At 34.8% G+C, this 16064-nt stretch overlaps 1 protein-coding gene across 1 annotated transcript in view; it reads left to right on the forward strand.

Annotated features, from left to right (window-relative positions):
- The window catches only part of LOC106870186 (autophagy-related protein 2 homolog B), a 161036-nt gene that overhangs the window by 104234 nt on the left and 40738 nt on the right, over window positions 1-16064 (forward strand). The window contains exons 20-26 of the mRNA XM_014916188.2: window positions 2735-2883; window positions 5808-5971; window positions 6454-6607; window positions 8699-8937; window positions 12183-12263; window positions 12772-12878; window positions 12988-13080. Of these exons, the coding sequence (XP_014771674.1) occupies window positions 2735-2883; window positions 5808-5971; window positions 6454-6607; window positions 8699-8937; window positions 12183-12263; window positions 12772-12878; window positions 12988-13080 (987 nt within the window). The remainder of the gene's footprint in view (window positions 1-2734; window positions 2884-5807; window positions 5972-6453; window positions 6608-8698; window positions 8938-12182; window positions 12264-12771; window positions 12879-12987; window positions 13081-16064) is intronic.

The raw sequence follows: 16064 nt of genomic DNA on the forward strand, positions 1-16064 counted from the left end.
ATATATATTTATATATATATATGTATATGTTAGTATGTTTGTATGCATGTACATCCTCAGCTCAAACCACAAAAACAGTACAAAGACTGGCCTAAAAGGCAATCTAAAAGAACTGCAGACCAATGTAAAATACTGAGAAGAACTAGCTTTGGAAAGGGCTGAGTGGAGGAAGCATTTAGAGAAGGTTTCAAAATCTTTGAAGTGGTTCACCTTGAGCATGAAAGTTTAAAGCACTGGCTTCAGAGTGGTTTTAATTGGAACCTCAAGGAAAACATATGCTGGTGGTGTGAGACACAGTGGTTGTGTACTCCTTTCCAAGGCTGCGTATGTCAACCATCTGAAGTCCCATGAAAGATCAACTGTATGCAGTGTCTTTTCTTCTTGACCAGGTGATTCAACATGTGTAGTGATTGAAAGGGCTTGCAAGTCAGTTTCATGTCTGAATAGACTTATGGTGGTTCATTAGGATCATATTTCACAGAGTGATGCAATGAATCCAGTGGAAGTTATGACTTTTGTCTGTCACTTCTGCTTCAAAATCATGTAGATTTGCAACTGAAAGGTCATGGATGAAATACCACTGACAATGGGGAAGCTCAGAGAGATTGCAATCATCTGTCAAGCCTATGCATGTCCTCAGCAGTCACAGCCCATGTTTCACTGTCGTGTACCATGGCTGTTCACACACAGGCATCATACAATCTGCCTTTCACTCTGAGGGAGAGGCCCTTAGATACCAAAAAAAGGTAGAAGCTCTCTGAACTTTGCCCAGCCTCTTCTTGTTCTAGCAGCTACACTCTTGGAGCATCCATCTCTGCTTCTGACTTGGTTACCTAGATAACGGAAGCTATCAACTACTTCTTGGTATCCCCCCCTCCTTGTATTTGATGGAGTTTATTTTCTCTACATTTCTAGTGTTTATTGTACCTGTACATCTGCCACACACAAAGACTGTTTTCCCTGTTAATCTTTCTCTCATATTACTGCTCCTCTTATGTGTCCATAATTTGCACTGGGTACATCTTATGGAGTTTCTACCTATGCATTTTCTACATATTGAGCAGGGTCAACTATCAGAAAGAATATATATATATATATATATATATATATATATACACATCTATATATAGATATCCCTATACTTAGCTTTTGTGGACTTGGAGAAAGCTTTTGACAGGGTCCCTTAATCCCTTATCTGACGGGTGATGTGGAAACTGGGGATTGACGAATGGTTAATAAGGGCTGTACAGGGCCTATACAGAGAGGCCATTAGTAAGGTTAGGGAAATAGATAGACAGAACAGACAGGCAAATAGGTAGATAGAGGTGGAGAGACACACACACATACACACACATATCGTTGAAGAGAATTGTGTGTGTACTCAATATTAAGTGCTATGAAATTGAAATTAAATCTTCTGTGACATAGTTTTAATTACAAGTTGTTGATATTTCATTTTATTTACATTATTAATGTTCCATGAAAAAAGTATGAACTTACAACTTATATTTTCTCGCCAGTAAAGTCAATAGACTTAAACATTGTTCAAAAGATTACTGGGATTGTGTTAGATATTTAAAATATTGTTTGGTTTGTCGATAATAAGACAGTACAGTCTTTCTAGAGCTGAGTATGTTATATCAAGCCATCTAGTTACTTAGTGAAGGTTACGTTCAAGGAAGTTAATTGAAGTATTTATTGTGTTTTTAGGTATGATATATAGATTTATGTCTCTGAAAGATATTTTGTTTCAGTTGAAATTGAATACAAACAGGGTTTGGATCTGAATGGAGACTTCAGGGCTACCAAATATTTCTTCTTGATGTACAAAAGATATAAGCACCAAAATTTGCTTTCGCAAGCTTAGACTGTTTAGTGGAATCTGAAAAATTGATACTTGGATTGATTACAAATGATTACTTAAAACATTCTGAATAGTAGACTGCCTTGATTTCTGCACCACTCACAGTTAAATGCAACATAAAGTATAGCATACCTAATATGCTAGATTTTAGCAATAACCAAAAAACTTTTGTTTAGTGACCTCTGTATTGCAATATATAAATATATATACATATAAATAAAATGGGCCCAATAGGTTGCTGGATCTTCTTAGATGCATCCAGATTGGATCACTTCAGAAGTATTGTAATTATTGTAAGCCAATGAAATACCAAAATCATTCAGGAATAGAGCCAGTATATTTTTTCTTTATAAATATTAGTCTAATGAATAGAACCAACTTAAGTTCTTCTTTATTTCTAGACCAGGGATAATTTGGATAACTGGGAGAAGTGTAAGCCTGGGTTGGGGTTTGTCTTCTTTTGCTGGGTGCAGATTAGTATATGGGTGAAGGTGAGGATATATTCCAGATGGGATGAGCATATTTGTACTTTAAATAAGGTTGACTGAAACATATTTCTAAAAGATATGAGACATTATAAATACCAATCTAAGGAAAAGAGCATTAGATGCTTTGATAGTATTTCAGTGGAGAAAATAAATATGAATAATGATGTTTTGTGCATGTACGTGTGTGTGGGTGTACGTACATATATGCACATATACACACATGAAGTGACAATCAGAGACTGAGAGAATATAGATGTATTTATTCATAGAAAGAAGAGAGAGAGAGAAAGAAGTGCTAAATTCTTATTCTCTTTGTATGTTTGTGTATACAATGTTTAAATGATGTTTCAATTTTTCATGTCTTCTTTTTTGTATTTTGCAGAATCAGTAATGACTTATTGTTATGGGAACCAACAGCACCATTTCCTCTTTCCACCCAAGAGCAAAGTTTATTGCCAGGTCAAACTCTAGATAACACTTTTAGAGTGCAGTACCTTCATCCTGACTATATGTCAGAACCACGCAGCAGTAGTAAGTCTATATTATTTTTAATGAATGCCCTGATTAAACAGCAGACCTCTAATAGAAGGCATTGTAGCAGTGACAATCTTCTCTTTCTCGTCATAGATTATCTCAGGCTATATTATCCAATGTGCACCTTATTTTTGTCTATAAATACAATATAGTGTGTTTTTGAGGGAGACTTGGTTTCTGATTTCTAGTTGAACAACCATATGAAAACTCATTTATTGGCTTGTAACATATTGTGTGTGTGTGTGTGTGTGTGTGTGTATAAACATAAAACAAAACGAGTTAAGATAGATAACTTAAAGTAGCCAAAGAGATGTATATGAACAATATATACAAATGCAAGCATATCAAACATCATACAACAAATTCTTGGTTTATTAAAATAATCTTCACCTCCTGAGGATGTGTCACAGTTAACAAATGACAGCTGAAACCAGCCTCATATGAGAAGGAGAGACGATCTCAAGAATCAAGAATTCTCCAAAGTTCAATTCACATGCTTTTAAAGATAAGAAGATATGAGAACAATCTTGGACATGTTTCTGCCTGAGTTCAAATTCCGCTGAGGTTGACTTTGCCTTTCATCCTTTCGGTGGGGTCCCGTCACCTTAATGGCATTTGTGCCAGTGGCATGTGAACAAAACATTCAAGCGAGGTCGTTGCCAGCGCCGTTGGACTGACTCTTGTGCAGGTGGCACATAAAAACACCATTTGAGCATGGCTGTTGCCAGTACCACCAGACTGGCCCTCGTGCCGGTGGCATGTAAAAGCACCCACTACTCTCTCAGAGTGGTTGGCGTTAAGAAGGGCATCCAGCTGTAGAAACTCTGCCAGATCAGATTGGAGCCTGGTGCAGCCATCTGGTTCGCCAGTCCTCAGTCAAATCGTCCAACCCATGCTAGCCTGGAAAGTGGACGTTAAATGATGATGGTGATGATGATGGTGATATATATATATAGGCAGCATATTACCTTGTTTCGCATTTATGTGCTTACTCTGGTATGCAAAGTAGCTATGTGTGTGTGTGTGTATATATATATATATATCATCAACATTTTCAGTTAACATCAATGCTCCATGCTGGCATGGGCTGGAAGCTTTGATAGGATCCAATGGATCCAGAAGTTGCATTGTGCTCCAGTGTTTGCTTTGGCATGGTTTCTACAACTGGATGCCCTTCCTCATGCCAAACACTTTACAGTGTGTACTGGATGCTTTTTGCATAGCTCCAGCATTAATGAGGTTACCAAGCAGCTTGCAAGACTTAGATCACTTTCAACAGAGTGACCCTACAGAAGAGCAGAAGGTGACTTTATGATATGGAATGAGGGATTAAAGCAACTCAGGAGCCAGAACAGGTTTCCTGCTGTGGAGGAGCTACGCAACTATTCACATTATCAAAGAGAAGTGATGAGTGGTTGGAAAGGCTAAAAATCCCAGAATGCAAGGGTTGCTCATAACCACTGCTTTGATTCTTGTAAGTCAGTGGCTGCTTATGGACCTGTTAGATAATAGATTAGCCTCCTGACTTACTGACAGGGTCATCTATTGTTATATCTACAGAACCACTTCTAGGTGTACTACTTTAAGGAATGTACAGTAGCAAGTAATATATCAAGATATCAAATTATTGCCAGATACAGAGACCTGGTCCAAATGCTTGCAACAGAGTGAACTAAAAGCACCAAAGGTTCAGGTAATTAGACTAAATTAGAGTCAATAGAAAGTTTTCAAATTCATTTCAAGCATTTTATTATATCTTTCACTCATTTTCAGGTAGGTAACAACATAATACTTTATCTGGCTGTCATATTTAAACGATGTTATTCATGATTCAGTTATAAACACCCTCACATATTATTAATAGTTATATTAGTTGTGTAGCCAAGATTCACCTGGCTCAAACAGTACTAGAGTACAATGTATCCACTGAATTTTCAAGAAAAAAATCACACATATAACATACCAGACATGTCCTGTTTGTATTTGACTTGAGGCTTCACACCATTATTTTTTTTCTTTCTTACCATTATATATATTTAAGGAGCTGATACCATTTGATAGAAAGCATGTTAGATGTTTAGTGGTGTCTGGTCTGGTACTTCCCATTTCTGATGTCAACTTCAATGACTGCCTGACAAAATTATATTTTATTTTATATCTTCATCACTTGTAGTGATAAAATAAGTATCTGTAATACATTATAATAAATTAATGATATACCTTATCTTAACTGGGAGGTACAATGGCCCAGTGGTTAGGGCAGTGGACTTGCGGTCGGAGGATCGCGGTTTCGATTCCTGGACCGGGCGTTGTGAGTGTTTATTGAGCAAAAACACCTAAGCTCCACGAGGCTCCGGCAGGGGATGGTGGCAACCCCTGTTGTACTCTTTCGCCCCAACTTTCATTCTTTCTTCCTGTTTCTTGAGTAATGCTGCGATGGACTGGCGTCCCGTCCAGCTGGGGGGAACATATACGCCATAGAAACCGGGAAACCGGGCCCATGAGCCTGGCTAGGCTTTGAAAGGGCGACGTTTATCGTTATTTATCTTAACTGAAAAGTCTTTGAGGTTAATAAGAATTGAAAAAATAATGCCATTGATGTAGTTTATGGGATACATTGTAAGAATCAAAGTAGCTTGTATATATTTTATGTCCAGACAACTAAGTAATGATTAATGGAGAGGTATATGAAATATTAATACAAAACTCATATTTTAGCTTATTATACTAATCCAAAGTTTACAGTGAACACTTTAGAGAATATTATCTAATATTGCTTGGTATTGAATTTACATTTTGAAGCTTTCTTGGACATATTTTTTATGATCATGTGATATCTATTTAATTTAACTATCAAAATATTACTGAACTCCTATATCAAACTGAATGAAACATTCCAATTTCTCTTTCTTTTTCCACAGCAATGGACTCAGAGAGTGATTCTGATGAAAGTCAAAATATGAACAGCTTTCCTTCTTTAGGTCAGCGCAATTTTCATTCTAAACAAAGTACAGAACGTCAGCTGCAGAGTAAACTGTCATTAGTGTTGAACATAAGTAAATGTAAAGTCCATGTCACTTCACAGGTGAGCTATTACAAGAACTGATCTCATTTATGAAGTTGTTTCACAATGAAATTTATAAGATTTTAGGTATTTTCAAACTGTAAATAACAGTGTAAACATATTTATCTTTAAATTTTAGCCATTATGTACATTAGTATATTTGCTAGTTCAGTTTCAATACAAGGCAGAATCGTTAGCATGCCAGGTAAAATGCTCAACAGCATTTTGTCCATTTTCACATTCTGCGATCACATTCTGCCGATGAAATTGCTAGCCTTGTGCCAAAATTTTAAATCAATATTTCAGTTTCAATACTGTTTAGCATTTTTTCTTAAATTGCTTGAGTGTGTGTAAATTACCTTGTATTTCATCAGTTGTAAACTGTTTTCTACTTTTCCCAGTCACCTGTGTTTTAAGACATAAGCAGCAAAAGTTCCTATTGTTAGAAATATGATGTTAATGTATTTTATATCTCTTCTATTTACTTTATATTTCATCTTCAGATTCCACAAGATGTGACAAATGAAACCAATTATAACAGTGAATTATCTATTACTGCTAAGGATGCTATTCTTTTCATGGTTGTCAGTTATAATAGTGACCCTGACCTTCAATTTATTTGCTTCCAATCAAACAAAATAGATCTTTTCCATAGCCGTAAGTAGATATAGATTCCTATAAAATTAATGTGATGTTTACTTTAAAATTTCATTGTTTTGAAGCCCTGGTATAAAACTTATCATTATGCTGGAAAAATCTTGATTCTTGCATTAAATTGCTACTTAGCAGATTTAGTGAAAGAAAAAAAAGACTTCTGTTGTGTCTGGGGAGAGTCATTTTCTTATTGTGCCTTAAAATTTAACACACTCACCGTTAAATTTTAGAAAAATAAAAATAAGAAATAAGTGGAAATTTTAACAGTGAGTGTGTTAAATTTTAAGGCACAATAAGAAAATGACTCTCCCCAGATGCAACAGAATATGCTTCAACACATGAAATCACATAAAAAATCTTGCAAACCAAATCCAAAAACGAAAAAAAAGACTATTACTTTGAATAAATATTGAAAACAAAAATGAAATCCAGAAGCTATTAAAAATGATTAAAATTTTCAAACTGAAAATTCAGAGATTTCAATTTCAAAAGAATGGGAAGAAGAACTTCCTTTTATGAAAGTGAAACATTGCTAAATAAATTTTCATAGTGTTGCAAAGATAGCTGTGGCAAAAGAACTGAGAGATTTAAAAGTTAGATTAAAATAGAATCTAATTTAGGTTTACATTGACTGTGGGTAAATGCTGAGGATGACTATAATTCTGGTTTCTGTAAATTTACAAAAACTTTGGGTAAAAGTTTTCTGAGACTTGGCAGATTATGGAAAGATGAGCTAAAGACAATAGAAAGGAAGGTAAATATTGCAATGATATTATTGGTGTTGGTAGGAGAAATAAAACTGATGGAAATGTCTTGGTTGAATAAATGATGAGGATGTCAGAACAATTTTCTTTTTCTATGACATTTCTGAAAAATTGTTTCTATCAAATCTAAGAATGTTTTCTAGAAAAGCTTTTGTGACAATATGCCATGTGAATCTTGATGCCATTGATTAGATTGTGTGTGAGATAATTTGAACGCACATACTTTCTGCGACATTTTTAAGAGTAGGATTATTATCATTGCATTTTTGTAATTCAAAGAAAATGAATTGGACGTGGATATATGTAGAGGGTGCCATAAATAAGCTTATAAAGACAGTAAAATATCTGTCCAGGGTGGTGGATTGGCAGAATTGTTAGTGCATTTGATGAAATGCCTTCTGGTACTTGATCCAGTTCTTTGCCTTCTGGGTTCTTACATTGTAGATTTGATCTGTGGCCCTGTTTAACAACACCATTGGTGCCTTTGACAGTGTTCACTCAGTTGCAAGCATTCAGACCTGGTCTCCAATTTAAGGAGAAATTCCTTCTTCCTTCCACCAATTTCAGAACCCCTGAAAAATTCTAGGGTCATTGGTGCAGCCTTTTTCTCTCTGAAAAAAACCCCCAAAAAAACCTTTTATGGAGATCCAGCATATTAAATTACAGACGTTGCATTCCTGATTGAATGAGAAATCCTTGGCAATTACCAAGTAACTCTGCTTAATATATGTTAACATAGATAGCTTTATATTATAAATGTTCACTTAACAGGAAAGAAATTCTTTTCTAAAAGGTTCCACATTGATTTATTTTAACGTGTAAAGAACAGTGGAGTGAAGTATATGACAATGAAATTACATGAAAGATGTATAAAAATAGCTTTTGTCAAATACCAGGCCTTATGCTCTATGCCAGTGTTCCACAACCTTTTTCACTTGCATCCTTTTAAAAAGACTTACATTCTTTTCAAAATTCGGTGGCACACCTGAACCAAAAATATAACTAAAAGTATAAGGAAAAAAAGTTATATTCATCTTACACAGCGGCACACCTAGCATCGTTTTGTGACACACCAGCATGCTGCGGCAAACCGGTTACAGAGCACTGCTCTATGTTAGTAGTAGGAAAACAAAGACAATTTTTACAATATAGACTGAGAGCAAAGTTTTGCAAAAATCATTTGGGTTGCAGCAACAAAATGTTTGATAAAGGAAATGAAATCTCTCTCATTCTTTGATAATAAATATATACAACCTTATGTTTAACTGTTATTATTCTGTCTTTGCAAACAAACTCTTCTCCCAATTTATACAAATGTTTTCTATTCCAGCTCCTGTAGAAAGTAACCTATCTCAGTTTATGAGTACAAGTCCTCAAATGACATCATCTACTGAAAAGAAGCCATCTAGTGTAGCAGATCTCCTACCTACTATCTATAAATCAGAATTTACTTTTGACAAAAGCAGTCGTCCTGTTGGATGTGGTCCTGATTCTCTTGATATGTTGTCTATTGCTGTCAAAGTGAAATTAGATAACAAGATGGATACCTTTAATTACCCAGCAATGAAGGTATGATTTATTTCTGTTTTCCATTTTTCATCTGTCTCATATTTTGTTTTACAGTCTCCTGCCATAGAATACATTATCTAAGTTACCATTATCTACAATATACAAAATTTTAAATGTGAAGGTGCATGACTCTGGTTAGAGTGTTGGACTCACAATCATGCGGTAGTGAGTTCAATTTCCGGACCAGGCTGTGTGTTGTATTCTTGAGCAAGACACTTTATTTCATGTTGCTTCAGTTTCCTCAGCTGTATAAATGAGTTGCAACTTCACTGGTGCCAAGCTGTATCAGCCTTTGCCTTATTCTTGGATAACACCAATGGCATGGACAGGGGAGGCTGGTATGCATGGACGACTGCTGGTTTTCCATAAACAACCTTGCCCGGACTTGTGCCTTGGAGGGGAACTTTCCAGGTGCAATCCCATGGTCATTCCTGACCAAAGTAGGGGTTTTTACCCTTACAAAATTTAAAATAAACACCTTCTTTGAAAGGAATGCAGTTGTGAGGATATCATTTATAACATTCACTTCGATTTGTACTATTATAATTTTCATTTTTACGCTATATATTTACCATATTTTCTCAACACTAAGTTTCAGTTGGTTTGACCTTCAGTCAACATCAGGTGTTTTATTCCTAAATAAGTCCACATAGATACAGATATGGCCAAGTGTTAAAGAAGTTTAGTTTGCAGTCATGATATTTTAGAATTGATTTCTCTGCAAGGCATCTTAGTCAAATGTCTTTTACTATAGCTATATAGGTTGATCCAAGTCTTGTGAGGAAAACTGGAATTGATGGTAGTTAAGAAACTCAGTGGATGGCCTGTTAATGTAATTAAAAAAGTCTGGCTTTGTCAGCATAATATCACTCTGATTTTTTCTATGGCTAAAGGTGTAAGTATCTATGGAACACTCAACCACTTTATACTTATTCTAGGCTGTTTGGTCGATCATTTAAACTGGAAAGCCTATCTAAACCCATGAAGATCAGTTTAGTTGCAATATTTATTTTGCTTACATAGTCCCAACTTAGACTTGTGGTGGTAACCCTTTCTTTCTAATATAAAGTCATTACTAGTCTCTTTTTAAAAATAAAGCTTTCTAGTTCTGGCCTGATCTGAAACTATTTGCATATTCAACAATAAGGCACTTCAGTTCTATATTTAAGAGATGAGGAATTATTTACATTATTTACATTTGACGGATATTCGTCCTCATCTTGTTTGTTGTTAACACAACGTTTCGGCTGATATACCCTCCAGCCTTCGTCATATGCTAGGACACAACAACCTCCTAAGCAGACCGAGTGCAGATATGAATAGCATATGGGAACCGGTATTGAGGAAGGATAGAAAAATAATAGATTTATAAGCCTTAAAAATTACACCATAATTGCCCACGGGCATATGGCGTAGTGGTTAAGAGCACGGGCTACTAACCCCAAGGTTCCGAGTTCGATTCACAGCAGCGACCTGATTAATAATAGTAATAATAATAATAATATAATATAATAATAATAATAATAGTAACATCGATAGGAATGAGAACCCAGGTTCGAAATTTCCTCAAGACACCTGACGAAGGCTGGAGGGTATATCAGCCAAAACGTTGTGTTAACAACAAACAAGATGAGGACGAATATCCGTCAAATGTAAATAATGTAAATAAGGCACTTAATGATTAGAAATCAAAACTTATTCAAATGCAGTATAATTATAAATATTGTAAATATACAGTCTAAAGATTATTAATAGCCCAGAAAATTATAATTATATCGACACTATCTCACCTGAGACATTTAGACATTTAATCATTAAATTTGGTTCTGTTTCTTAATATTGTATAAAACATTCTTGAAGAAATTCCTATTGGAATTTCCCTTCCAGTTGTATATAACAGGACTCTAGTTTTGGTGATATAGTTGATGAGAAGAAAACTCATTATATTTAGGATTTATTGAAATTCATTTTACCTAAACAAACATATTGAATAGAATGACTTCATTGGTATTTATACATAAAGTTTCTGAAAGATTGGTGTACAGAATTTTTAATGATAATTTCAATTTCTCAGGTAAACTTCCATAACCTTGTTTTTAAATATGTTGCATGATGCTTAATAGGATATCAATGCATATGTTGTAGGGATTAGAAAAGAGTATAAATTGGAACATTTATGAAATAGTGCTTTATTTAAATAGTATCTGCATTTAACCATACTGCACTCTGCAAACAGTTAAAATTTGATGGAACTAAGAATTAGCAGAAGAATATGTAATCAGTTGGACTTTGGAGAAATTTAGTTGATGAAAAAATAGCATGGGAAATTTGGATATGCAAAGTATTTTTATTATTGTACCTAATGATATAGATATACAAAGAATTTAATATCACAGCAAATAATACAGAAGTATTGAGAATTTAATATTATACTTGTTATTTTACATCTGCTTTTCCATGCTGGCATGAGTTGGACAATTTTTTAGAAGTAATTTTTTACAACCAGATGCTTTTCCTGTTCCAATTCTTTTAGTTGTCTTTATGTCATGCCAGAATGTGATGTGCCTATTCTGAAACCAGGATACACATATATCGAGGATTTATTATCATACCTGATAATACGAGTATATTGAGAATTTACTATCAGGTTTTATAATACAGTGGATTTATTATTATATCTGGTAATAAGGTTGTGAGCTGGCAGAATTATTAGCTCACCAAACAAAATGCTTAGCAGTATTTCTTTTTGCTTTGTTTTCTGTATTGAAATTCCACCACGGTCAACTTTGCCTTTCGTCCTTTCAGGATTGATAAAATATGTACCGGTTGAATACTGGGGTTGATGCTATCAACAAGTTCTCTCCCGCCAAATGTTAGGTCTTGTGCTTAAGTAGAAAGAATGATCATATCTGGTAATGTAGATGTATTGAGGATTTACTGTATACAGGATAATACATACATTTAGTAGATTTATTAATATGCTTAATAATGTAGATGTAGTGGGGTTTATCATTATACCAAATAATATATATAGACTGAGGATTTATATTACTGTGTATGAGAAGATGAAAGTAAACACCAGAGGTAATTATTAAAATTCCTAAAATTCTAATGGGACTGTATTGTACACAAAACATGCTGTGTTTAAGATCCTCTTTCTTAAGCTTTTTAGACAATAAAAAAATGTATAATTTGGGTTCAATTTATATATTAAAGTGAAATATCTCCACTTTTATTATATCTAGGAATTCACTATTGCTATTGGTGTTCAAGGTGCCACATTGAAACACAGAATGACACCATCAGAGGAGAGTTGGTTTTCTCAGGTATAATAATTGTAATAACTCTTCAAATATAATTATATGATTTCTTTTAATGAATTTATGTAATTGTATATGTTTGAAAAAACAAAAAACAATTTGAATATACTTTTGCACTACAGCTTATTTGTTCAGTATTTTTACAATTCAGCTTACATATACATTAGTTTCTTAAAGTACTGCTACATACAGTTCCATGAGCAACTGTTATAGCTCAAATAGTTAAATATGCAAAGTTTTTTTTTTAAATCTAACAAAAATATCTATTATGTAAATATTCACTTAATACATCTGTTTGAGATATTATTAGGTCGTCAAGTATGAAATTTGTAGTAAGGTATATGGTAAACTTTGACAGCTGTTCATTTTGCGCCATTATTATATTTTGACAATCTTTATTTTTTGTTAGAAAGCTGACACATCTAAACTCATATTGCGCTTTATAAAGTATTTATAAATCGTTTTTTGCTATTGTATTTAATATTGATTGAAAATCTGTATTTATTAAAACTAGGCACTGGACTTTTTAAATGTAGCTGACTTTCCCATAAATGGTTATGTTCAACCCAAGATCCTTACTCAACTACATGTTCATCTCTGGAATTGTGCAGTTGATTATAGGTTCGTATATATTTACTTTTAGAATTAACTATTTAATCTGATGCTAAAGCATTTCAATCTCCTTTGTTATCATTTTTGTTTTAATACTAAATTTTTATCTGCTTTTCAGACCAATAAATTTACCAATTCATACTCTGCTTCACACCAAGTGGCTCAGTTTGTCCAGTAATATTTTTGCTGAATCAATGTCCACTATGCTCAGGTAAGTAACTAAAAAATTTTGAATTAAGAAACTTTATGATTATTGATAAGTTTGTATACCATACAAAGAGGTGAGATAAGGCATTGTGTTTACTGCTCTTCTGCACAGCACATCTTATTTTATGAATGCAAATAACTTTTTTTTTCTGATGAAAAACATCATTAGTTTTCTGAGATTTTATTTTTTCCTTTCTAATTAGTGTCTTTATTTGACAAACTGAAACTGCCTTACATGCATGACATTTTTCTCATTTTTATATTACAAACTTGGATTGTTTTGGTTATGTGACTTAGCATGAACAAATTAATTTAAGGGGCTTTGGCATCAAAGTTGTTGATGTATTATCAGTAGAGATGACAGGCTGTATATACAGTGCTGTGAGATATCGAAGGAGATGCTTGTGGTAAAGGTTAGATAAAAAAAAATTAGAACATTGATCATTATAGGTGAGAGACAAGATTGTGGCACATGTAAATACAGGCCTTTCCAGTGTTTGTCAGCGTAGAAAAATAGATAAAGGAAAATTAAATCTATAAGTGACATGAACAGAAGTAATGCTAGGAATGACAGTGATCACATATTTGTCAATGAAGGGGGAAAATAGAGTTAAGTAAAAAAGAAAGTAGTTGAAAGATTAGAACTATATCATAATCATTTTCACTATTGACCTTTTTTTTATAATTGTTTCTCTTATGCAATGAATAGAGAACATACAGCCAACAGGTCAGATCCACCAAGTGTCGAAACGCACCCCTTGACCAAGTTTGCATACATGAGGCTGATAACATCATAAGACTTGGAAGGTTGCTCCTTGAGCAACATTCTGTGTCTGATAACCTAGAATACATGCCCAAAGAAGTCACATGACTGCTGCAATGTATCATCAGATGAAAGGATGAGCCTATATGAGTAGAAGACTATGCATGGATATGTTACTTGAAAGCTCTGAGATGATAGTAACATCGATCATCAGAGTAGTTTATCATGGACCAATAGCTGCATTACTAACCCCCACCCCTATTTTGAAGGGTATGCATTTGCAATCCAGGAACAGCAAATATCAACCAAGCACCTGATGCACAAAAGGGACAGAGATGCAGGGAAAGTAGTAAAATGTGACAACCGATGCAGGTTTGTGGAGTTAAAACCGAAGATGTCACCCACATCATGAGGAGTTGTCCGAAAATGTCTTCTTCACGGTATTTTCTACTGATGAGACATGATGTTGTAACTAGGTCACTCTATAATGAAATCCGTCAGAAAGATAACCCTGAGGACAAAGAAATAAAAACTCACAGTATGATAGAAGCCAAGCCACTCATAATAAAAAGGAATACTGGTGGAATGTACCTGTGAAGACTTTTATAAAATGTAAGCACAACAGACCTGATATAATGATTTGGGATAGAGAAGAGAAACTGTGCACACTTGTGGAAATTAGCTGCCCAGCAGATGCTAACATAAAGCTAAAGATCAGTGAAAAAGAGAATACCTATGCTGAACTATTGAGAAATCTGCAGTTACTCTATCCAGATTACAAGTTCAGGTTTATACCTGTAATTATTGGGGCCTTGGGTATGTAACACACTACCTAAATACCAATCTTGAGAAATTAGGCTTCTCAAAACCAGAAAGGAGAGAACTGATTCGAAGACTACAGATCCAGTCCATTACTGGAACTGTAAAAATCTGTAAAACTTTTCAGAAGTTTATCATTGAAATATATATGAGCATGTCTATATATGCAGCTACATGCATGAGAATACATACATAAAGCAAAACATACAAATCTACACATATACATTCATACATACATGCAAACAAAAATATGTTGTTACTGATGTTGAAATTCCAACGAAGGAGCCTTGAATCTAGGTTAGAAACTGACTCTTTCTCTATTTGCAAGAAATCTTGAAATAAAACTGAACATACATATGTATGTACATACATACATACATACATACATATGACAGGCTTCTCTCAGTTTCTGTCTACCAAATCCACTCACAAGGTTTGCCTGAGGCTTTTGTAGAAGACACTTTCCCAAGGTACCACACGGTGAGACTAAACCCGGAACCATGTGGTTGGAAGCAAGCTTTTTACCACACAATTATGCCTGTAGAGAAGTGGTTATACACCATTAGGTGTACTCCGCTTCTGTACATTAAATTTCTTGAAGAAACAACGGAACGCAGATTCTGAACTATCAACACAACAATATTTATTACAATAGAATTCGGCAGCACTTCGCCCTTTGGTTACTGAGACGTCGTCAATGAAGTTGCATGGTTATTTGTGTAGCTCCAGAGTTGGATTGTTGGAGAGTGGCTGCTACGACGTCTAGGCTCTTCACCGGCCAGGGTGAAAGAGAGTGAAAGAAGCGGGAACGTTTGGATATCGATGACTACGCATGCGCATGAGACTCTTCCTGTATTCCTTCCAGAACTAGTCCCTGCGCATGGGTGGATAAAAACTCCGGAAATGTCGTTTGCTATAAAGGCATCACTACATGGCTCCCCTCGAGTGCTGAAAGCACGAAAATAGAAATTTGGAGTGGCGCCTGAGGCAAGATGGCTACCGAAAACACCCACAAGATGTGGCACAAATATATATAAAGAAAAATCAAAGAAAGTGATGTACAATTGTGAGATACATGCATGCAATGTACAAAAGAATTGACAATGACAAAACAACCGTGATGACAACTGTCCAGGAAACTGGAATCACGCGATGTAAAAGTCTGATTTTTTGGGTTTTTTTGAAAGGAAAGAAAATATATGAGTGCACAAGTGTGTGTGTGAGAGAAAACACAGAACATAGTAAAAGTGTCTGTAGAGAAAAACCAGTTCGTATTAAAGTTACACACAGAGAATAGAATGTTCATACGCAGGAAGTTGTGGTCAAGGAGCAGAGCTGTAGTTGAGCGTCGATGCTGGGACCTGTGTTACCTGGTACGGAATATTCTGGCTGGTTAGTTCTGGTCT

Source organism: Octopus bimaculoides, chromosome 3 (genome assembly GCF_001194135.2).
Source record: "Octopus bimaculoides isolate UCB-OBI-ISO-001 chromosome 3, ASM119413v2, whole genome shotgun sequence".
Classification (NCBI taxonomy): domain Eukaryota; kingdom Metazoa; phylum Mollusca; class Cephalopoda; order Octopoda; family Octopodidae; genus Octopus; species Octopus bimaculoides.